The 25,247-nt window shown below is 40.1% G+C and overlaps 1 protein-coding gene across 3 annotated transcripts in view; it reads left to right on the top strand.

The window, feature by feature from the left end:
• The first annotated feature begins 1,077 nt into the window (after positions 1-1,077).
• LOC121440667 (F-box only protein 38) overlaps positions 1,078-25,247 on the top strand; it is a 42,537-nt gene continuing 18,367 nt past the window's right edge. For 2 of the 3 annotated variants that reach the window (XM_041641461.1, XM_041641463.1), the window contains exons 1-9: positions 1,082-1,187; positions 9,135-9,321; positions 11,923-12,056; positions 14,617-14,780; positions 14,984-15,149; positions 18,426-18,563; positions 19,573-19,710; positions 21,991-22,084; positions 23,236-23,366. In XM_041641461.1, coding sequence (XP_041497395.1) covers positions 9,194-9,321; positions 11,923-12,056; positions 14,617-14,780; positions 14,984-15,149; positions 18,426-18,563; positions 19,573-19,710; positions 21,991-22,084; positions 23,236-23,366 — 1,093 coding nt within the window. In that variant the 5' untranslated portion in view covers positions 1,082-1,187; positions 9,135-9,193. Of the gene's footprint in view, positions 1,188-9,134; positions 9,322-11,922; positions 12,057-14,616; positions 14,781-14,983; positions 15,150-18,425; positions 18,564-19,572; positions 19,711-21,990; positions 22,085-23,235; positions 23,367-25,247 lie in introns of all 3 variants that reach the window. The other variant, XM_041641462.1, reaches the window with a different exon arrangement.

Below are 25,247 nucleotides of genomic sequence, written 5' to 3' on the forward strand. Positions count from 1 at the left end.
AAGGGAGCTTATTCTTATTTACTGAAGTCCAAATAAATTGAAAAGAAATAAGCACCATGAGTACACACATTTCTTCACCTACAGGAGCATGCAGTACGAAAGTTAGCCTGAACATATATGAAGTTTAGTTTTTCCACCAGAGCTCCAAATTGATCCGGATACATGGTTGATAAATGGAGCCCTGAGTGTGGAAGAAAAAGCTAGCTTAGGGTGCTAATTCTTAGCAAGGGAAGATCCACTAAAGTCTGGTATAAATTAAAAATTACAATATGGTGCAGGGTGTTCCCATATGCCATATTTAATTCTGTAACAGCACAGTTACCGTATCCACCCCCCTCCCCCAGCCCAGTCCCCATTTCTTAACAAATTGTCTTAAAATGGTCCTGTGTACACGAACTCTGTCCCTATTGGGTGCTTACAGACAACTAGGTGCCAGTCACTTTAGTTCCAGGCCTGTGAGCACATTGACAAGGGAGCTGTACGTTAAAAATCGATTTCAGTCCAGTTTTGTGACATTGTCACAGCTATCCTCTCTGAAGACAATTTGGCTATAAAACAAAACAAAACTGATCAAGCTCACTTCTCATAAGTCAAAGGCTTATTTATTAATGAAACACTGATAAGAAAACTTCGATGTTCAAAAGATTATAAATCACATACAAAGGAAGTATTCGAAATGACTCTATAATTTAATAGTACCTTTGCGCCTTTCCACTTAGCCACATCCCTCGAAAACAAGTTCCTATTTTTAGTCAAAAAAAATCTGAAGGAAAATATCTTTAGTGAACTTATTAATTTTGCAAATGATAATGATGAGAAGAGCGAAAGCATGACCAGGACTACAGCGCCACAAAAGCGACGTCAAAAGAATCCCGGGATTTCTGGCGGGGAACTTCCACGTCACCGGAAAAAAGGGCCGGTTGAAACGCTTCAGGAAATGCCACGTTGAACATGGCTGCCTCGGCGGGACGCAGCCACACTCAATATGGACACAGCGGGGGCCCGCCCACGCCCAACCTCCGCTGACACTATTTCCGAAGGCTCTTGAGCCGGCGGAAGCGGAAGCTCCACTGAGGTGGGGGCGGCAGGAAGAGTCTGTCGCGTTTCTCGGTCCCTCTCAACCACAAAAACAGACGGAGGGCCGGCGTAAGTGAGCCGCGGCCTGGGAGGCTGTCGCGAAGGTGGAGGTGCGCGGTGTGGGCAAGTGGAGGGGTCCGGGGCTCTCACCGCCCAGACCTTCCCTCTCGGGCTCTGGAACTCCTGGGGGCCTATAGTGACCGAGAAAGGAGTGTCTGAATATGTGGTTCTGGCCTTGTGGGCCTTACTTGTAAGGCATCCAACCTTCTATTCCGCCATAGAGAGCCTTCCTTGTGTCTCGGTTTCATCGACGAAGTGGGAGATTTGCCCGGACTTTGGGCCTCTCCCCCAACACATACCCTGAGCGTCACAAATTCAACGATGTTAGTGTTGAGTCGTTTAGGCCAGTAAATTGAGGAACGCCTGCCCTCATCCTGCAGAGGACGTAGCTCTAGTATGATGCGGTTTATTCATCTTAGGAAAGATGGGAGACCCTAATTTTTGTCCCAGTGTTGCTGGTTACTTGGTGCTTTCTTTTCTTTCTTTCTTTTCTTCTTTTTGAGCCGATCCCTTCATTGTTTTGAACCTGGAGTTTCTTATCTGTCAGAGCAACTGGCTTAATCTCCTCTCCCACCCCCAAACCCGTCACAAATGGGAGATAAAAGAAGGTTTCTGTAAAGCTAAGGTTTTTCTGGAGGTGGAGAAATTGGAACATGGAGAGCACATACCATGTAGTACAGACTGAGGACTATCTATTCTTGTAATTTTAACGTTTATTTGAGAATTCCATTTTTAGATGTATGGAAAGACTCCATCCTTCTCGTCAGAATTTGTGATGTTGCAGTTGTACTGGGTTTGGGAGAAGGCTGTTGTAGAACATATGTATTGTAGAGTGAGCACCATCCTCCAAGCTTAGCAGCAGCCTTCAGCCCTTGTCAGAGCATCTATGACTTCCTGCAGAAAAGACCCTGCAATTGGGCCTACTGTTTGTTGTCATTCCTTCATAGAAGGTGATGGGGGATGGGTCATTGGCCCTCATCTGAGATTCAGGACTCCTTGAACCACCTGGCCTTTTGTATGTAATTCTGCCCCAGTTGCACATGGCCTCCTTGGTAGGGGGGCACTAAAGTATTTAGTCTGGAAAGGTTAACTCTGTGGGTACAACTCTGAGGAAGCTGTCATCCATACCGGGTGAAGACTTGACAGTCTCGCTGCTTTTGAGTACACCAGGCTCCTGTAAGTAGCCCCTCAGTCATGCTCTGTAGTAAGCCTAGCTAGTAAACAAACATTAGTCCCTCAGGGTAAACTTTGGTGGAATTGTACCTTTGTTATTGGGGCCTCAGAAGGGAGATGGTATGTCTCCCCAGAGACGGAATTCAGACAACACTGTGTATTTAAATGGTTGTGTGCCTGAAGTACACATTTTATCTTTAGACAAAAGGATATAATAGAAAGGGGAAACTAGTTTTCACTAAAGTTAGGTGATACAAAAATTGGTCTTGAGTTGGAATTGAAGGCCTAGAGTCTTCCTTCAGAAATGGTATGTTCTGCCTCAGTGGCAGGTACTATGTCATTCTGGTACTCATTTGCATTATTTGTAAAATAAATGGTTGAACTAGCGTCCTTGCTCATTTCATTAGTATAGGTTTGGCTCCCATTCCTCCTTTAAATCAGAAGTGTGATGGCTGGATGACCCTTTTGAGGCAGAGAGTATATCCTAGATAGTAGATACATAAAATATCTTGTGAATATTAATTAGCTGATTTGCAAGGTTACTGTGACGTAGATTGAAGCCAACAGAAAATAAAGAGGCATTAGAAACCTCACAGGCAGGAAAGACATTGGCATTGTAAAACGATTGGGATGTTTGAAAGAGATCTTTGTTCTGTGTTTATGTTTATTTTTTAGGGCGTTGAGCTGTCATTTGCTCTTAGTCAATGGGAATGATTGAAGTGAGAATTATCTCTAAGGATAAACCGTGTGGGAAGGCTTTGCTGCCACCTTTAGTTACCAAACAGTAAATAAGTGAGTGAGGGGAGGGAGGGAGGGATGGGGAGATGCTGGGAATCAGGAGAAAGGAGCCTTTTCAAGGGGGTTGCCATTGATTAGACATAGATGGAAATGTTGATTCAGAATGGGGGGGGGGTTACTAGATCCTGCATTTTCGGCTAGTTTCATGAGAAGTTAGTTTAGCTCTTCTCTGTGAAGTACCCGTATGAAACGAATGTGTGTTCCAGAGTGCCTGTGTGAGATGAGGAAAGGAGTAATTACTCCATGTAATTAGTAGGCCCTGCTAGAGACGCTGACAGGATAGCTCGGGCTGTCGGTTGAAAGGGGTTTAAGGACTCCAGGACGTAAGCTGTTTGTAGGCACAGCTGATTTCAGAAGTATGCACTGTAGTTTTCAGTAAAACCTTTGATGGAAACACACAATTAAACGAACTTAATTCCAGGCAAGAGAATGTTGGAGCATTAAAGCTTGAGACAGGCACAATTTGGGGAGTAACACAAACGAATCTGTCAGCTATATTATAATGTCCTTTTAGCTGAGTACATGGCTGAAGATGAAGAGGGACTTTAAAGAAAGTGTATTTTAGAAAGCCCTAGTTTCAAGAGCACTAGCAGAGAACTCAGGCTGAAGAGTGCTTGGGGGTGCCCAGACAAAATTGAAGCTCTCAGTGCTTAAGCTCTGGTAAACAGGCTTCTGTGGCAGGATAATGGACCGCACAGGTGGCTGTGGGCTACTGTGTGGAAGCCTAGCTTTGTGAGGAAGGGTATGGTTAGGATTCTAATAGGAGCATCCTGAAGCCCATCTCTAGGCATTGGGGAGTAGCTCTGGAATGCGGAGAGACAGCTGTGGTGGCTGAGGACTGACAGTCGTCAGGTATGTTATGTAGGCCAGGAGTCAGAGTCTTCTGAGCTCTGACACTTCATATTTGACCCAAGGCAGGTGGCTTCCCGATTTATCCTCTCTGGCTCTTTGTTCATCTGAAAGAGCCTCTGAAAGTTTATTTGTAATTCCCTTGGCATGGGAGTAGGAGAGAAACACCACTGTGGTATTCTCAGACAAGTTGGTAACCCACAAACTGTCAGCGGTGTCACTGTGTGGTCTCTGAGGGCCCTTGCAGCATGTAATATTCAGGGATTCATTATCATTCCTGTCAGAGTAACATTTCCTACAGGTTCAGAGCCAACCAGAGTCTCCCAAAGCTGTTAACCTTAGAAATAATGCTTGGTGTTTTAAAATACCATCTTCACATACTTCGTTTGCATTGTTGATTGTCGCCTGCCCCTCACTCACATGATTCAGCCAGGTCCACCTCATCTCTGCTGCTGCTGGTAACTAGATCTTCTCCTTTAACTTGGTACTCCTTAATCCGTCTTGGCATTTCTCCAGGGAAGCAGAGTGCTTAGTGGTATGGGGTGGATAAGGTGGGAAGAAAGGGAAATAAAGGCTAGCTGTGGTGGTTTCCTTCCGGTTTTTACTTGCTCTTTAATCCCTCTTGTGACGAAGGAAAAGCATGATAGTCTCCTTCCTAGAGAGATCCCTTCTTACCTGGGAGTTTGCTTCACATGCAGGAGATGCTCAGCATAGCTCAGCTTGGTATTTGATGTAAATGAGATGATGCCCAGTGGAGTTGAACAATTCTGTTGTTTTTTGTCAGTGTGCACTGGGCTAAGGAAATCAGCAGAGTCCTTGAGTGAGGGAGATTTTCTCACACATTTCCAGAGGTCTACTTATGTTGGAGAGGGCTTCCCCTTGTCTGTAGGCCCTCTGCTTGTCAACCTCCTGATGGAGAGATCTGCCCCTTATCCCAGAGCCATTTCACGTCCCCCCTTCACCGAAGGCTTACACCTTCCTTACCTGACAGGTATGATAGAGAACACATGTTTAATTACAGGCCTGATAGAGCTCTGATGCCCTAGCAGTCCTGGTCATTTGGATTTTTTTTTGTCGTTGGTTTTTGATTTTAGATAAAGATTATAGGCTAAGTAGACTTCATAGGCTTCTTGAACTATTATATCTTCTATGTGATTTATCTCTGTAGAGTTCTAAACAAATTTTGTAAAGTTAATGATGTTAATGCTAATTAATTTAGAATTTGAAGTGTACATGGGACAAATAAATGGGGCACTGAGGGTTACTAAATATGTCTCAGGAAGAGCACTGCAAAATAATAATGCATAGTCAGAGATCCAGGCATAAAAGGAAGGTGCTTTAAGAGCAGTGGCCTCAGTGGGGGAAAGGAAGAAGGGCTCAGGAAACGCCAGGAGCGTGTCATCTGAAGGGCTGTCAAAACTCTTAAGTCTGAAGCATGTCTTCAGCACCTGGAGGATTGTTCTGAACATCTGCACTGCCCCTGGGTAAATTGGGCTCTACAAGTTAAGTGTGTTTTAGAGCTTTTGCATGCTAGAGGTAGGTGTTATGTATGTTTTTATTGGACTAAACTCTGATAGTATTTACTGCTGAGATTACTGAATATTGTAGCAGCAAACTGCTCATAGGAGTATGAAATGATTAGTGGATGCATATGGAATAATGGATTTCTTATGAGAAAAGACTTGTTGCCTGGAGGTGAGATTGAAACCCTTTCCTGCCTCCCCCCAAATTAGACCAATACACAATTGCCGTAGAATTTTTCTGTTATGTTCCATAGAGTACAGATGAAAGGAGAAGTTTTCATAAAACACTTAAACTTTAAATTGGATGTTGGAGGCTAATTAATGGTTTCCTAGACTAGGGAGAAGGGGAAATGGGAGGGGGTGGTGTAAGGAAAGATCCATGTTTAGAGAGATGAATGGATGGGAGTCACAGGTGAGCTCAGAAAAGACCTACAGCTGGATTAGAAGGATCTCACTCTTTAAGAGCCAGGGTTCCTTGGACTTTGATTTTCTTTCCTTTTTTAATTTTTAATGAAATCCCATATGCAGGTCAATCTGAAAATCTCAAATGATTGAGGTGAATATGACATAAAAAGTAAGTTCCTTTTTTATGTTCAGATCAAATCTCATTTCCTAGAAGTAACCACTGTGAATATTTTGTCACAACCAGGCGTATGTGTCATTTACTCTTATTTAGAGAAAATCATACCTGAGACTGAGACTTAGTCTACACCTTGTTTTGATTATACTTTTTTTTTGTAACCATAGTAGAAATCAGAGAAATTTGTTGAAAAGATAGCCATAGCTGCAGTGTAAAATGTGGTATGGTAAGCATTTAGTTAACGAATTGCCTTCTGAAAGCCTGAGCAATGGTTGGCTTTTGCTGTAGGCTTTGACAGTGCAGTGCTGTGTCCCTCATAGAAAGCCATGAGCCACAATAGCATAGATGAGGGTTGATGGAGTTTCAGAAGCCAATTGGAATGCATATTTCAAGAACAATATTTTGGGAAAATAGATGATAGCTTGTTGAGTAGTTATGGAACATGAAGATACCTGGATGTGTTTACAATGGTCAAGGTTTATAATTTAGGAATTTAGTGACCCATAATAGAGGACAATATGTTATATGTTGTGTTTGCATTTGTAATAGTGAAACCTTAGGAATGAGCACAGTTATCAGTGAGAAGCTGGCTTACAGGGGAACTGGCAAAGAAGACCAAAGAGTGGTCACAGAGAAGAGGATAACTTCGGAACCCAAGGATGAGAAAGAAGCAGGTTCAGGAGTTACTGGAACATGCAGAGTTTCAGTTGGTGAGAAGGGACAATGAGCAGGAAAATGTGGGTGTGATATGATCAGAAACTGGTTTGTATAATTTTTAAATAGTTTCATAGGTTCTGTCACTAGTGGTCTGAAAGCCATAATAAGGTGGATAACATAAATCAGCCACCAAGAAGCCAACGTCGGTGTCACAAACTCACTGTACTCTAGCTTCGTCTCCTCTAGCAACCCACTGGTTGCAGAATGTTTTAGGTCCTTTTGTTAAGAACCCACACAGTTACATAAGTAACTGGGTTGTGACTGGGGAGAAGCAACCGATCAGGGAGTATGCTTATGGTTAATGGAACACAAGCAGTGGCAAGCATGCTGATACCAACAAGAACCTTTTTCAGTGAGGAAAGAGGAGGTCAGAACTCAGACAAGCACATGGATATAAGGATTCATTTAGTTTGCTCCTGTTTGTTGCTGAAGCAGAGGCTTCCTGGGAACTACACATATTTCAGCTGTGTCCTATTTTGAGGTGCCCAAGTTCCCTAGGTATAGTGCATGCTCACTTTGATGGTTCTTTACCGGCTTTTCATCACATTGAGGATTAAGAACTCTGCTAATAGTTCAGCCGCATCTTCCATTTCACCTTCTTTATCCTAACATCATCATTGGTTTTGTTTTTAATTCTGTAAAATTGATTCCCTCCAGAGTTTAGCACATCTGGGGAGGAAAGGGAACTCTGAGAATGTAAAGTCCTGAATGAATGTATGTTGTTAACATGGGTGCCATCTCATGAAGACCCTAGCATCAGATCCAGAGGGAAATGGCAAAACCTTCCCTTTTGGTCCACACATGGATGCTGATAGTGTATGCAAAAAAGTCCACCATAGACCCCCCCCCCCCCCACGGGATGTATACAGCCTGAAAACCATTCCTCTACAGAGACTTTGTGCCTATTGAGATTAGTCTACTTGTATACCATAAGCCCCACCTCCCTGTCTAACTCTGGGTAAACACACTGACTGTTTGGGGTGCTGTAGTTTCTCTACCTGGGATCCCAGCCCATCTAACTCTTAGCATTTCATTCTGCCCTAGTGAGGTCCAACTCTCTTGGAGCCATTTGAGGACATGCAGTCGCATGCTACTGGGATCTCCTAAAATTCTTTTTTAAAACTCTCTTACTCCCTTTTTGCCCTATTTTCAGATCACCCCTTAGGTATCATTTTAATTGCCCTGTCCTTCAAAGAACCAGCAGTCAATGAGGCTGATGTGTTACACTTGCTACTTTGAAACTGAGTTTGCTTTCTTCATACCGCTTATCTTGACTTGAAGGTCTAAGCTCCTTTGCTGGGTTCCTTGTCTCCTCACTGGCTTCCCCAAGGTCTTTTGTTTACTCTGGGAGCTGCTAGGCTTACTGCAGGCACTGAAAGTATGTGAAGGCATGTCTGAATTGAGGAATACTCAAATCTTATGTCTACAGAGCCCCATTCCTACTGAGGAGATCTATATTTCTTAACTATTCTATATCTGGATCACCATCGTTCACATAGTTATTCCCAGACAGTCTGACAATCTGGGTGTTACTCCCACATACCAATAAACAGAACAAAACAAAATATGTTGCTGCTTCTCATTTTCCTTCCCTTTTCCTCTTCCCTTACTAAGGTTTTATTTTAAAAGCAAAGTGTATATACTTTATAAAAGTGAATTTTCCCTCCAGAATTGTTAGCTTTGTATGGTTTTTAAGGAGAGTGTCTGTAGTTTGATTTTACCCTGTTCACACAGAGTATGGTTTCATTCCCTCAATTTGTAGATAGGAGAATGAAGAATTAGAAAGGTTGATTCCTGTCTTGGAAGTAATTCTTTGTGACAGATCACAGCTGAGAGTCTTAAGAGTCTCTGCTGTGGTGGGGTAGCTTCTATGAAGCGCTGCAGATGAGGGGGCAACTTCAGTTAATAGCTGAGAGGTTCACTCCTGAGTTCAGATATCCCTTTACAAACTAATTTTGGTTGCATGTTTAGAATCATAAGCTCTCAGCCAGAAGCAGTTTTGCTACCTAGTTTAGTGAAGAAATTGATGCCTGGAGAAACTGAGAGAACCAGCTGGGTAGGAAGCTCCAGAATACAAATGAAAAAAATGGGACTTAATTCTTTGGGGTTTGTTCATGCTAAATATGTTTATAATCTCAACTGTTCTCCAGAAAAAGGTACTCTGTCTTGAGAATAGGACAAATGAATAATTTCTAAGTGTGAATATGGTGTACTGTTGTAATAACATCAGTATTTTAGGCTTTTGGCCGTTGGCAGTTCCAAATGAACGTTATTGTAACTCACTTGTAACAGGGACAGCCTGGGGTTTAAGTTTGGTGTGCTGCTTTTAGACTCCTCTACTCTTGTTTTTCTTGCAGGTGTTTTGAACTAAAATCAGAGGCCAGATTTGTTCTTTGGCACTAACGGCAGCACAACAATGGGGCCACGAAAGAAAAGCGTGAAAATGTGTCTGATGGACGATGAGATCCCAGAGGAAACGATAGCAGAGGAAACGAAGGACTACATGAATCAGCTGTCACATGAAGTGCTTTGTCATATTTTTAGGTGAGACTTTATTTGGTTCATTTTTATGTACCTGAAACGTAAAGCTAAGAGCAAACTTGTTTTATAAAGCTTTTGTTTTTTTCTTTAGGTTTATTTATTTTACTCTATACGCATTGGTGTTTTGCTGACATGTTTGTCTGTGTGCCGTGTGGCATATATGTCTGTGTACCACGTGTGTGCCTGGTGCCTGTGAAGTCCGAAGAGGGTGTTGGATCCCCTAAGTCTGGAATTGCAGATGATGTGTGCTGTTTGGAGGGCATCAAACCTGAGCCTTGTAAAAACAGCAAGTGCTCTTAACTGTTGAGTCATTTCCTAGCCTCCAAACAATTTTAAAATTACTATTTTTTTACTTAACTTCATTATTATAGCCATTAATTAAAGCAAGAAGGAAAATGTTTTATTTCTTTTCACTCTTTTTCTTTTCAAGTTTTATTTGTAGGCTCCTAAAATGTTTATCAGAGGACTCTTGTTGTGACGGTGTAATGATTACTTAACATGTTTTTGAGACAAAAAAGTTGTTTCCTTTAAAAGAAACCTTTTCTTTGTTGACTCAAAATGCACTTACATACTTTTATAATATGGTTTTTTATTAACTTATGAAGAATTAGGTCTCATTATGCTGTTTTTCAAATAAAATATTATTGGTGTGCACCCATCCCCTGCCTCTCCCCACCCCACTTTCTATGTGCCCTTTCAACTATAGATTTTAATCACATCTACCGTAGAAAAACATACATTTCTCCCTAGGAAAAGTTTTATATAAAACAATCTTGATTTATGTTTTTAAAGTTGGTCAGGGCTTATAAAACTAACACGGGCAAATATTTTTGGATAACAGTAAAAGTGTTGGAAAGCTGGGTGGTCGTGGTGCACGCCTTTAATCCCAGCACTTGGGAGGCAGATGCAGGCGGATCTCAGTGAGATTTAGAATAGCTGGGACTGTTACACAGAGAAACCCTGTCTTGAAAATCCAATATATATTTTCTGAGGCAGTTCCTCTGCTTTTAAAATGGCATATATATATATATATATATATATATATATATATATCATATATATGATAGAAAACTTGATTTAAAAAGCAAGCAGTGTTTTTTTTCATTGCATACATAATGTGTAGTCTTGTATTTTCTGAAAATTGTTTGAGTTCTAGAGAGCTAGTTAGGTTATAGCCAGCGATAATGTTTTTAGTGAAAATTTAATTTGACTTTAATCTCTTTATTTAAATAGCTTTGAAGAAGGGCCAGTGGTAAGAAAACAATGCAGTAGAAAAATACTGAGCATCCACACATAGACGTTTCTCTTAAAATTAGCACGCTTCTTAGGGATTAGAGTCAGCTGCAATGATTGTCATTGTTGCTCTTCCCACTTAGCCAGCTGTAGGAACTTTTTAGGCTTAGCTTTTCTGAGGCAGTTCCTCTGCTTTTAAACTGGCATAATAATAGCACCTACCTGCTGAGTGAGGATTCCAGCAGACCATGGACTTTGAGGATAAAGGAGCAGTCAAGTGTGTTGAAGACTCATCTAGGAGACTGGTGGCAGCAGAAAGCAGCCCTGCAGTTGGTGCCTCCTTGCCACAGTAGCTGTTAGCGAGAGGACCAGGCACAGGATGACACAGAGGAGAAAGAAACTGGGCAGCCAGCTGCATACCTTGTGATGCAGTTGTAACCCAGTCCCCACTGAGTAAAACATGGCTTCCACTCAACAGTTAGGTGAGTGTGGAGGACTCCGAAGAGACAAAGATGAGGTTTTCTGCTATTTAAAGGTACATGTTGTTACTAGAAACAAGCTAGAAACAGATTAGTTGTGACTTTCAGGAAGGAGATGAGAAGATTGGGAAGAGAGGTGCATCACAGGGAAGACTTGAGCCACACTGCTGTAACCTCGTGCTTAAGTGCTTATTGATAGAGAAACGAAGGCGTTTGAGGGAGCAGTGATGGTTGAGAGGGAGCAGCAGGGACCGTGCTGTGACACTGACACATGTTGGCTGTGTTCCAATCTCTGCTCTTCGGCTGCCATCTTCCTTTTCTTGTCAGTGTACCTAAAAATGTGCTGAGGTTTTTTGTTTGTTATCTTCTTTACGTCATTTTTGCTTTTTGTTATGCTTATTTTTAAATGTTTTTTGTCCATGAAAACTTGTGGGAAGCATAGCAGGTTTTATCAGCTATCACATGGAAAGAGCTCAGCACTCTATTTGGTACTTGAGTTTGCTGACTTACCTATATTTACTCAAAAGCCAGAACGGGACTGGAGAGTTGGTTCAGTCAGTGGTTAAGAGCACTTGTTGCTCTTGCTGAGGGTACAGATTCGATTCCTAGTGTCTACATGATATCTCACAACCATCTTTAATTCTAGTCTCAAAGGATCCAGTACCCTCTTCTGACCTCCAAGTTTACCAGGGTGCATACAATGTTCATATATACATGCAGGTAAAACATTTATACACATAAAATAATAAATCTAAAAACGATAAACTGAATGACCTTATACCTTAAGGTGCTGCTGATGTTCCTAAGACCTCACATCATTTAAAGGGTGGGGGCATGGTAGAGGGAAGGGAACTGCATACATCCTTGATTAATATTTCTTTCCATTACAAAGGTACCTCCCCCTGCAGGATATCATGTGCATGGAATGTCTCTCTCGGAAGCTAAAGGAAGCAGTTACTCTGTATCTGAGAGTTGTCAGAGTTGTGGATCTCTGTGCAGGCCGGTGGTGGGAATATATGCCGAGTGGTAAGTAGACAAAGCTTTAAAGTACATTTGTACCATTAGAACCAATAAAAATGGCTCCGCAGAATGTGACACCTTTTTAAAAAGTGTTTGTTTATTTTGGTGACCCAATTTATGACAAGAAAATTGAAAACAGGAGGGACTGTATGGAGGGGAGGGAGAAAGTAGGTCTAGCAGGAGAAAGGGGAACAAAAGATGGTGGGGAAATCCATGATATGCGTCTATGAAGCAAAAGAAGCCCTAGTTTGTATCCTTGTTAAACTAACAATAAAGACTGCCTTTCTTTAACAGTAGTCTGTTAGTTACTGTGCTCTAATTTTTAATTAGAGTCTTCTAAAATCATGCTTTTAAAAAATAATATTCAGAATGTAAGACTTTGAACATGGATTGAAGCTGAGGCAAACACCTTAACAGCATCAAAACATGAGCTCCTTACCAGAAGCACAGAGGTGGAAGGCTGAAGAGCTGCCTTGTTGTGCTCTCCTGAACAGACAGACAGACTACCTCTAGAGTGCTGTAGTGTGCAGCTTGTGGTGCTGTCCTTTCAGGATTCCCGCGGAACTCTTGCCATTCATACACAGCAGTTAGCAGCATATGCAGTCTTGAAAAGACCATTGCAATGCCAGGTTAGCACTTAGCTTCAAGGAAACAAACGCAGTTGTCACAGTTACTTAGGAAGCAGTATGAAGGGAAAGTGTTCATCTAATTCTAGACAGTTACGGTTTGTAGTGGGCAAGAAATCAGTCAAGGCAGCATGAGAATAGTGATGTGATGCTCTGTTAGATTTGCTTTACAGGGGCCTGAAAGCAGGATTCTGGAAGATAGCATAGCTCCTGTGTGCGCCAAGCTTAGCATTAACACCGTGGCACGTACCACATTAGGGAAGAATCTGTGTGATCACGGCCAATTTTCAGACTGCAGTAAATACCGGAGAGCCCAGAACTTTTCGTTTCTTTAGCGAATTTAAGAAACTGAAAGCTTATAGACTGTAGCCTAGGTGAAGAGTACATTAAATGTGTGTAATGATCCACTGGCCTGTTCTCTGGAGTTTAAGCCCTGAATCAGTTTTTTAAGACCAGGCCTCACTGTGTAGCCTTGGCTGTGGAACTCACTATATAGACAACTGACCTTAAATTCAGAGATTCAGCTATATCTGCCCCAGGTGTTGAGATTAAAAGCATGCGCCACCATACCCAACCAAAGCCCTAAATCTTGATAGACATACCTGATGACTCATACCCATGATCTCTTTGGAGTCACATCCTATCTCAATTAACTTTCCCTATTTATGATGGTTATAGTCTGTGTAAAAAGAAGCCGACATTCATGGTGCTCACATTAGGTTTTGAATTCTAGCATTGCTGATTGGTTCTTCATTTTTTTCATTTGTATATGAGGTGCTAATCTACCTTATCTATTATGTTGTTAGAAATGAGAAACATATAAAATAGTTAATTTTTAATGGTTCAGCCAGTAAGCACTACAAGAGAATAATGGTTACTTACTGTTCACTTTTGTTAAAACCAACTTGCTTGTAGGCCAGGCTGGTTTGAAACTTACTATGGAAGTGGACTGAGGTTGACGTTGAATTTTTGGCCCTTCCTTCCTCTACCTCTTGTTGCTGGGGTTATAGGCTGCACCACCATGCCTGGCTCACTATTTACCTTTCTGATTCTGTAGTTAGCAACTCTGAACTAGCCCTGTACAAGTATAACAGATAACTTCAGTACTTTTGTTTAGTTGGAAGGTTAATATTTTGTTATCAGCTAGCAGACTGTTGGCTTTCACACACCTCCCAGGGCCTCAGTAATAGAAAGTATGTCCTGCCTGTCTCCATTTGTATTCTGCCAGTAGCTCCTGCTCGGAAAGTTTGCATCTTGTCAATTCCTGCTACAGAGCATACTTGGCCTCCCAGATACATAGTTCTTACCATCTCAGCATCTCCCCACATTCAGTTGTTCTTGTTTTCCTAGCCAGGTTCCTGCTGTCTTTTGGGTTTTGTTTGTTTGTTTTGTTTTGTTTTTGAACTGTCAGAAGTAATGGGGAGTAACAGTTAAACATAGAAGAGAGCAATTGCCAGGAAATGGTTAGAATAGGATGAACTCAGTTTGGGATGGCATTTAGATGAAACGTTAAATTTCTTAAAGGTGAGGATTGTATCCTATTTTTACTTTTAGTGTTCTGCAGTACTCTGGAGGTTTTCTAGAATAGCAGCTATGAAGGAGGTGAAGAGACTGGGTGGTAATGTGATGAGTAGTCCCTTACCATCCTCCCATCCAGAAGTCCACGTTATCTAGGTTAAATATGTGTTGTTAGGACGCAGATGAAAAACCTTAGTTGTAAAGTATGCTAAACATGCAGTGGATACTTGAGCAAGTCATACTTGTGCCTCATTTTCCGTGTAGAGACTAGCATACATATCATCTTCTGTTGTAAAGTTTACTCAGCATTAGCTGTATAGAACTTTCAAAGGACCCTTTTCTTTTGAATGTTTGTTGGATCTTATAAGTAAACATTGATGGACGAATGATGTCCCTGTTCTAAATGCCTCTGACCTTCTCAGGCTTCACAGATTCCAGTTTCCTCACTCTTTTGAAGAAGATGCCAGATGTTGAACAGCTGTATGGCCTTCACCCTAGATACCTCGAGAGGCGAAGAGTGAGGGGCCATGAGGCTTTCAGCATTCCAGGAGTCCTAGAAGCTTTGCAAGCATGCCCAAACTTGGTGGTAAGTGTACCTGGTGGAACATTTTAACTGGCTGGTTGATGAAACGGTGGCTCAGAGGACTGTGGAACCTGTTCAATCACATGCAGACTACACACTTAATAGACTTTGTCTTAAGTTGCATTGCATATTCAGCATCTTGTACAGAGACACTTTGGATGTGAAATGAAAGCCTTCCTTATGCTTGCCATGGTGCTATTTTCTAGGGTGTAGAAACATCTCATTTGGAGTTGGTAGAATCCATTTGGACATATATGCCGCATGTTCATATTTTGGGGAAATTTCGTAATCGTAATGGAGCATTTCCAATTCCTCCTGAAAATAAACTGAAAATCCCCATAGGAGCCAAAATCCAAACTTTGCATTTAGTTGGTGAGTACCTGCTTTCTGGTTCACTTGTCATGCCTTATAATACCGTGTAAATGAGTAGTCACTGAAACAGTTATGACATTTTAAAGATTGTGTTATTGATTGGCTGTAGAAAAAGAAGTGCTTGTGAGGTTTGTTTGAAAGCTCAGATTTTTCCATTAGATAAAGATCTCTTTCAAGGGGAAATGTTATGTTGCTTTTCAAACAGTCTATTGCCATGTTGAAGACGTTGTGAAGGTTTTATCTTTTTGTGTTTTCCCATTGAACTAGAACCCTGCCCTTACTCTGATTTTAGATGTGGGATCTCTTATACAACTTTTGGAGAGGAGGAATTTTATCTAATTTGCTGTGTGTGTGTGTCACGGTGCACACGTGGAGATTAAATGAAAAGTGTATATAGTTAGTTCTCTCTTTCCTTTTTTTTTTTTTTTTTTTTTTTTTTTTTTTTTTTTTTTTTTTTGAGACAGGGTTTCTCTAGTTTTAGAGCCTGCCCTGGAACTAGCTCTTGTAGATTAGGCTGGCCTCAAACTCACAGTGACCCATCCTGCCTCTGACTCCTGAGTGCTGGGATTAAAGGCATGCACCGCCACCACTGTCCAGCTTCCCTTTCCACTTTTAAGTGGGCTCCGTGGGTGGAATTTGGGTCACCAAGCTTGCATGGCAAGTGCCTTTACTGTATGACAAGTGCTTTCCAACAGCAAGCCATAGACAGTGTTTTACTGTGCTGTGTGGCACTCATTCTAGCTACTGAAACTAAGGAACTACACTTTTAAAATTTATTTAAATTCCTTTTTATTAAACAAAGAGATGAGTCAGGATCTTCTATGTAGCTCAGACTGACCATGAATTGTCTATCCATCTTTGTTTTTCCAGCTCCCGAGTATTGGCATTACAGGTGCACACCACCATGCCCAATTAATTTACTTAAATTTAAACAGGCAGACATAGCTAGTGCCTGTTAAACCTCAGTCTAGAACATACAACCCCCAGTAATTGTTAGTTTTTTTCTTTAAGTAAAACAATTACCATGTTCTTCAATGAAATGAACATTCTGCCTCTTTCCATTTTTCTCTAAAAAGATGGTGATGGAGTGGTCATTTCCAGAAATTCTTTTATTTCCATCATTACATTGTACTTTGTCTGTGTGTATGCTCTTTAAAATTACATCACCGTAATTTCAAAAAGGGCAGATATTTTATCAAGTTTAGCCTTTCATCTTTGCCTTAGTCTACTAAGACACTTTTGAGGGACCCTTATTATATAGCCTGACACTTTATTTATTTACTTATTTCCTTATTTATTTATTTTGAGGCAGAGTGTTACATAGCTCAGGGTGGCCTCAAATTCACTAAATAGCTAAGGATGGCTCTGAATTTTTTTATCCTTGTGCCTTTACTTCCCAAGAGCTTGGATTATGAATACACTAAATGCTCAATTTTATGTGGTGTCAGACAAAGATGAAATCCAGGTAGATCTTTGCGCATGCTAGGCAAGTACTCTTGTCTTATGGCTGAGCCATATCCTCAGCCAAAATATTTTCAGTTTTATACTTTATTAATATTTTAGAGAACCTAGACAATAATGAGGGCCCTAAGAGAGACATCCATGGATCTAATCTACATGGGAAGTAGAAAAAGACAAGATTTCCTGAGTAAACTGGGATCATGGGGTTGAAGGGGAGGGGAGAGAAAGGGAGGGGAGCGGAGAAAAATACAATAAAAAATTTTAAAAAGAAGAAAAAAGATTTTTTTTTACTTTTAAGTTTATTTTGTATTTTTCTATTAATATTTATATTAAATATATGCTATATTCCAATAATTATTCCAGATATAGGGGATATTCTAAAGATATAGAAGTTTCTAAAACAGGTTAGATAGTCATAGAACGACCTGAGGATAATATGGGACAGGACTTAAGTCCATGCGCATGACTATGGAAGGACAGTACAGAACCTCTTGTCTGTAAGACTGTAGAATAAGTCTGAGCAAGGATTTGGACATTTGGATTTTTAGTTTGTAAAGAGGTTCTACTTCTGTAATATCTGAAATTTATAATGTAACCTTAAGGTAGAAGATTTTTATATCTTCACATTTTCTGTAGTGCCTGCACCAGTTAATTGCAAATATAAGTATTTGCTACGTTTCACTGAAATGAGTTAGTTATGGCTCATAGCTTTGTACTGACTATATGGTGGTAATGTGAAGAAAATATACATTATCCTTTGTTTATAGGCTACATTTGGCAAAAAATAGGATTGAGCATCAGATAACTGTCTTTGGATCTTTCTGACCTTGTCCTTTGACCCTCATGGCAGCCAGCAGTACCACCTTCATGGTAGACATTAAGTTTAATTTGTAAATTCTTTGCTTTTTGGTCTCATTTTCTTCCTTTGGTTTTATCCCCATTTTATTTCCTGTTTGTTGCCGTATGGTGTGTTTACATAGTAAAACTGAAGTACACTACAGTTTGGAGAAGACGGGTTAAGGAATAATCCATGTAAGTGATAGTAGGGCGTTCTTCAGTTTATCTTCCGAAGAACCAACCAGTTTTAAGTTCTGTGGCTTTGCTTTCTTTAGCTTTTGGATTGTTAGAGCACATTTCTGAAGCTGCCTCCTTCCGTTTAGGATTTACAAGTTAGCAATCTTTCTTCTTTCACATCTGCTGACGTCTCCCTAGTACATACCCTTCACCTTTTCCAGATTGAGTTCTGTGGGGATATGAGTCATCAGAGGCATAAAATATCCTTAACATTTTGAGGCATTGAAATAAATAGCTGTCAGATTCTGTTCTCAAGGCTGTGCTAGCTTATTCTACATATTTACAAATGCTTAAGATTCTTATATATTGTAGAAATGACTTCAAGGTGTATCTTGAATGTGTTGTCACCAACCATAATAAAAAATCTTACCTTTAGCTGAGAGATTTGTCTTTCTTACTGATAGGGCAGTAGTGGCCATTGGCAGCCATACAGTATTTACGTAACTCACCTCTATCATCACAACTGTACTTTCAGAAATTTACTTTTACTTTGCATCCTATAAGATATGGCTGTTAGTTGTGTGTTTTAAATACAGAAATAGATTTTAAGTCTCCCATTCTTTATAATACAGTTTCCGTCTTTACTACCTGTTTACATAAACCAAATTTGATGGACTTTAATTATGTCATAGATAAGCTCGAAGGATAGTTTTATCAATTGAAAACTGGATTCTTGAACATGCTGTACAGAGAGTGCTGATTGTTTTTGTCATGTTCTTGTTCTTTTGTGTGTGTGCTCAGGGGTCAATGTTCCTGAAATCCCCTGCATTCCGATGCTAAGGCACCTGTACATGAAGTGGGTGAGACTCACTAAGCCACAGCCGTTCAAAGATTTTCTTTGCATCAGCTTGAGAACCTTTGTCATGAGGAACTGCGCAGGTAATACTATACAGTTATGCTTGAATTAAGCATCCGCTTTTCTAAAAATGTCCTGGCAGACTCTACGTCTGACTGAAAGTATGTTATTACTGTCTACATTTTGTGACTTACACATCTTAGGAATGCATATCTTTTGTTTTGTGGACAATAGAAACACAATCAACCTTAGCAAAAAACAAAGACTATGACTATCTTGTGTTTTATATAAGCTCAGGTTTCAGTCCATCAAATTCAATAGATTTCGTCTTTTTAGCCTCTGATTTCCTAAGCATTGTGAACAGTTATTCCACCTTAAGCTTTGTTTTTATGATGTTATGCAACTGAACAGAGCCCTTAGTACCCAGTCTGCTGATGGCATTGTTAAAGGGTGTTTATCCTTCCCGTGGCTTTTTTCTGACCATCTTCCTGGTCACATCTACCTCTTTACTGCCCATGCAGATGTGCGGCTTCCCCTGAGGTTGCCTTCAGTTACTCTTTCTTACCCTGAGATGCATGCATCTTTTCAGCTTATGCGTGTTCTTCAGGGTCTGTTTTTCCTGACATCTCTCTCTCTCTCTTTTCTCTTTTTTCCTTTTTATTGAATATGGTATGTATTATTTTGGTACTTCATATATTTGGCCTTTTTGTCCTTTTGAAATTAGTTATATGCTGCTTCTCCTTTGGAGAGAATCTAACACACTACTGGACATAGATGCTGAAATGATAGAGCAACTCATTTGAGTGAAGGAACACATTTTCCTCTAGATTTTTTTCCCATTTATTATTTTGAAATTAAAATTATTGAAACTTAAGTGTATTTTAAAAATATTGAATATCTCAACATGGTTTTCGAAAGATTCTTGTGCTGAATAAGTATATGGTTAGCAGACTAGCCCTTTGGCCTAGTAAAGCACAGGACACTGACAGTCACCAATAGTCTGTCTATCTTTTCAACATAGGAGGTTTATAGGAAAATTTATCTTTGAAATAATTTATTAAATTAAGATTTATTGTTATTTACTTTTTCTAGGACCTACAAATTCCTTGAAATATGTGCCCTTGGTAACCGGTCTGGCATCTGCCCGGAACTTAGAACACCTGGAAATGGTCCGAGTCCCTTTTCTGGGAGGTCTCATCCAACATGTGGTTGAAGACAGCTGGAGATCAGGTATTGGATTCTCTTAGTTACAAAACAGTTTTTAAAATTAGCTTTTATTTATTTTAAGCTTTGTTTAGATGCTCTTATCCTCTAAATTTTTAAAAAACAATGCTTATGTAGTTGGTTGTCTTTGCTTTCTTTATGGTGTGTTCGAGGATGACTCACATCCGTGAGCACAGGCTAATATCTTTTGCCTTTTTATGCATGTTAAACCTCAGGAGAAACAGAAGAGTGATGAGGCTGGTTTTCTGTTTTGTTACTTGCTACTTGGTAAATAGGTAATACCTTTTGTTATATTTGAGCTCTTTCTTAGAACGGCTGACCCAGTTTCGTTGCCCTTTGAAAAAGAGGTCCTATGACTTGGACATCTTAGGTCTCTAGACGAGCTCAGGCTTTAGTATTGCTGATGTGTCTGGTATTTACTATTAGAGAGTATAGATGTTCATCATGCCGGATAACCTTGACATTAGATTCAACTGCCACATGACATCTCTTGAAAGAAAAAGTACTTACTCATAACATCCCTTAGATGCAGGGATGCAGGATGCTAATCATTTCACTGGTAAAGAAAAAATTAACCAAGATGATTAGTAATTAAAACTAGAAACATAGTTAACATAAATTATTAATAAAGCAAGTTGGAAAAGAAAGTAAAATGAAAAATAATAAAATGGAAAATCATCCAGTAACATCAGTAACATGTAGATGTGGCTAATACTGCTAACTCATGTTGAAGACTCTTTGTCACCTAATGAAGTCAGTGATGAGTTCCCTGCATTGCATTAAATCATAGATGGGAACAGGCTCCCTCCAGACCACCATCAGTACTTTCATTTTATTTTAATGAACAAGAGAAAAGTCAAGAATCAAGAAGATCACAGTATCTGTTAGATAGAAGGCCTGAAGAGAGTGGCCAGGGATTATCTCAAAGGGCATGATTAAGAGTGACAAGGCAGTCTGTATGCAGAGTAGGAAGAACTCTTGAGTGCAGATCTCTAACAGTTCGCTTGCATTAAAAATGTATAAGGAATTCTTGAAATTAAGAAAAAAAAGCAGGCATTGTAGTTGGAAAAATGGGAAAGGGCTAATAACAAAAGCCTTCACATAGGTAGGAGTTTTATCCATATGACTGATAAACATGAAAAGAAATGATAAAATTTGGCAGGACTTGGAAGTACAAATTAAAGTTATAGTGTGCCACACAAGCACTGACCTGACCAATATGAAAAACAGTAGTGTTGGCCAGGTTGTACACCAGCAAGACAATGCTGAGGATGTAAGTTGATAAAAGCCCTTGGAAATGTTGGTAGACATTATCTGCTAACATTGATCATTCAGATAAGCTTTAAACCCAACAGAAAAGAATGCATGTTTATTCAGAAATACATGGGAGATTGTTTATAGGAGCATTGTTGCTAAAAGGCCCCCAAATGGGACGCTCAAACCTCAATAATCCATAGAATAGATAATTAATATGTGGCATATTCACATACTGTTCTGCACAATGCAAAGGAACAGACTGAGAGCCACCAACAGCAGTGTATAAATCACACGACAGTCAAAGAGGCCAGACACAAAAGTGTATATACTTGGTAATTTGTGTTCAAGCAGAATTCATTGATCTATACATTTATGATTTTTGTCTGCTGTTCTTCCCTTTTGGTACGTAGTTATGCCTTTCAAAAAAAAAGGAAAGGAGAAATGTCTCTGTGGGTAAAGTACTTAGCATACAGACAAGCTGGACCTGACTCAACAGTCAGGCTTACAGCACACAGGCAACATGCATCACCCACAGTGCTTGGTGGTGGAGGCAGGCAGGTGGGTGGCCAGCCAATGTAGCCAGATGGCACATTCTAGTTTCCGTGAGAGATTTGTCTTAACACATATAAGATTTAAAAGGAAATAAACATCTGGCTACCACATGGGCATGTGCACCAATACACACACACAATAAAGTTTGAAAAATTTAAACATGAAAATGAATTGAAGTAGTAATGTCTTATTCATGATACACTGGAGGTTCAGGATTTGGCCAGGAAACATCAATCCTTCTGCACTTCCCTCATGAGTTTCCAGCATTTTCTTTGTCTTAAGGCTTGAAGTGTTCTGATGCTCCAAGTGTGTTTTCAGAGTGAGTATCTGTTTGGGGGAAATAACTACGAGAAATAATTCGCCTGGTAATTTGGTTGCAAAAACAAAGCATTTCCTTTTAAACAAGTAATTATTTCCTTTACCAGAAGTTCCGAGGTCAGAGAAATGATTGTTTTTATTCCCTTTGTCTCTACCCAGGAGGTTTTAGAAATTTGCACACTATTGTTTTGGGAGCTTGCAAGAATGCCCTGGAAGTAGACCTCGGTTACCTCATCATCACTGCTGCCCGTAGGTATGTTTTGTCTTCACCTTATGGTTTTTGTTCGAGAATTAGAAGTTTTAGAAAACTTTGGGGTTAATGTAAATAAATATTTGTGTATAATGACCATGTCTCATTTGGATTTAAAATCTAAATTAAGTAGCAGGTGACTCGTCTTCTTCATGTTTTGTTTAAATGAAGAACTGGAGCCATTTGAGCTGCATTCTGGGTAGGTCAGCCCTAGAAGGGTGTATGATATCACTGCACAGGAAATCAGTCCGTGAGTGTAGCATGAATAGAAGTTGGTGGCCCTCTCTGGAAGTATTTTCCATCTGTACTTCGTTTCCTGAATTGTTTTAGCTGATAAACTTTAGAAACATGTCTTAAATTGGTTTTTGCAGTGTTGGACCTCCATATCTTTTAATGTGTCTTCATATCACTTTATACTTCATTTGCTGTTTTCCACCTCTCAGAGGTCTGCCTCTACTTACTTTTTTTTCCTTATGTTGAATTTTTCTATCAGCTTATTAAAAGTTTTTACCAGTAGAATGTTAATTATGAATAAAACAAAGGTGTTTAACTAAGTATTTTTACATACCACAGAAGTATATCTTAATTAAAATAAAGCATTAATGCTAACATAAGAAAAATGTCAGATATTCTTCTCTGATACCAGATATCACACTTTTGTTTTTATTACTCCACGTGTGTGTATGCATGTGCACAGCACAACATGCATATGAAAGTCAGAGGACTAAACGTTGAGTGGGCAATTCCCACCTTCCATTGTGGGTTCTTCAAATTGAACTCAGGTAACCGAGGTTGTCATTGTCAGGCCTGCATAGCAAGTGCTCTTCCATCCACCAGCTCTACACTCTCGCCCTGATCATGCTTAATGTAGTTCTTAGGGAAGAAAGAAAAGGTCCTCCAGCAGGCTGTAGGATTCTTGCTCTCTGGGTCATTGTTGCTGTAGGGCACTGCTAATATAGGCTGCACTTGAGCAACCTGGGGGGGAGGGGAGTTGTTTGCTTGATTTCTTGGTTTTGTTATTGCTGTTTAGTCTTTAATGGAAAGGGGAAAGTTGTTGATACCTGTGATAACTTTAGTAAGAGTATAAACGGTTATTGAGCTCTGTTATCAGGAAGAATCTAATTCAGTGTTTTAATAAATTTTTCTGTTTGTAGGTTACATGAAGTTCGCATCCAGCCTTCTTTAACCAAAGATGGTGTCTTTTCTGCCCTAAAGATGGCAGAATTGGAGTTTCCACAGTTTGAAACACTGCACCTGGGATACGTAGATGAGTTCTTGTTGCAGAGTAAGACATGATGTTTCATTCCATGGATTTGCTGAGGGAAACATGCTTGATAGACTGAAATCTGGATATTATGTGCCTTTATTTTCCTGAGCGTAAGCTGACCTAATGTCTTAAGTGCTTGCATGTCTCGGAGAAGAATTGTTGTATTTAGACTCAGACGTATGGACTTCCTCTGGGTCTGTTAACATGCTGTTAGGAGTGTAGTGATGAACACCATGCCAACAAGATCAGTATCTAGGTTTGCAGTTGTTTCCTCTTCACTGTCCACGTTTCTTTCCGATTCTGCTTCATTTTTCCACAGAATGTCACTCATAGTTGCATTTGTTGAATTTGATCTGTCACATTTCTTGAAGTTTTTGATGGTCTCCTCAGATGAGGCCCCATTCTTTGCTCAGATTTTCCTTTTCCATAATAAGCCTGCTGGGATTCTGAACTTTGCAGATACTGTAGCACACAGTGGTTAGTATTCATTTTATGGTAATTGCTGCTGGCTTGATAACATTTGGGGTATGCATTTACAATTAGGAACTCGTGCCTTGGGGTTGAATTTAAGCCAGTCAAATTCATTATTCAAACTGTTTTTCCATGAGGCATTTGTAAGATAGGGAAGAAAATTTTCACCAATGTGTTTTCATTCTATCAAGAATTAATTTGTTTCTCAGATAATTTATAAAAGTTTTTGAACATCCAATGTCATACTAGATAGTTTTTGTGTTTCCTTTGGCTCTAATTTGCATTACAGAACATAGAAAGTTATAAATACTATTGACTGAGACAAGCATAGGACAATCCTGTGCAAAAAAAAAAAAAAAGATTACCTTCCTTGTTCATTTCAGGATATGTCATAGCATGTGCTTTTATTTCTTTTCTTCATCGTTGAGGTTCTCATTTGTATAAGTGCAGGATTCTTTAAAAGAATAATAAATCAAAATACCTATTTTTAGACAATACTGGAATAATCTATGTAGCTTGGAAACTCTCAGGTTTTATCAGCATAGCATTAGGAGGCTGAGATGGTTTCATAGAAAATTAACTCTTCCCTTGTCTTGGTCTTCTGGTTATGAAAGAGATTCTGCTATTCTCTTTTTTTTGTAGCATCTGTGTTCAGAAGTCCTCATGTCAGAATCTGGTCTTTTTTTTTTTTTTTTAAATTTATTTATTTATTAAGGATTTCTGCCTCGTCCCCACAACCGCTTCCCATTTCCCTCCCCCTCCCCCGATCAAGCCCCCCCCCCCCCCTCATCTGCTCGAAGAGCAATCAGGGTTCCCTGACCTGTGGGAAGTCCAAGGACTGCCCACCTCTATCCAGGTCTCCTAAGGTGAGCATTCAAACTGCCTAGGCTCCCACAAAGCCAGTACGTGCAGTAGGATCAAAAACCCACTGCAATTGTTCTTGAGTTCTCAGTATTCCTCATTGTCCGCTATGTTCAGCTAGTCCGGATTTATCCCATGCTTTTTCAGACCTAGGCCAGCTGGCCTTGGTGAGATCCCAATAGAACATCCCCATTGTCTTAGTGTGTGGGTGCACCCCTCGTGGTCCTGAGTTCCTTGCTCGTGCTCCGTCTCCTTCTGCTCCTGATTTGGACCTTGAGATTTCTGTCCGGTGCTCCCGTGTGGGTCTCTGTCTCTGTCTCCTTTCATCGCCTGATGAAGGTTAATATTCCTGAGGATGGCTATGTGTTTGTCTTTGGATTCACCTTATTTAGCTTCTCTAGGAACATGGTCTTTCTAAAAGCCCATAATGTAGCAACTTCCCTACCTGGTCTACAAGAGCTAGTTCCAGGACAGGAACCAAAAGCTACGGAGAAACCCTGTCCTCTAGGACTTAATAAGATTGTCAGGGCCAGATTGGGTTATGAATGTTCTGAAAAGCGGATGCTG

This window comes from Microtus oregoni, unplaced genomic scaffold, assembly GCF_018167655.1.
Source record: "Microtus oregoni isolate MIOR12 unplaced genomic scaffold, Mior012 000069F_ref0000032, whole genome shotgun sequence".
NCBI lineage: Eukaryota > Metazoa > Chordata > Mammalia > Rodentia > Cricetidae > Microtus > Microtus oregoni.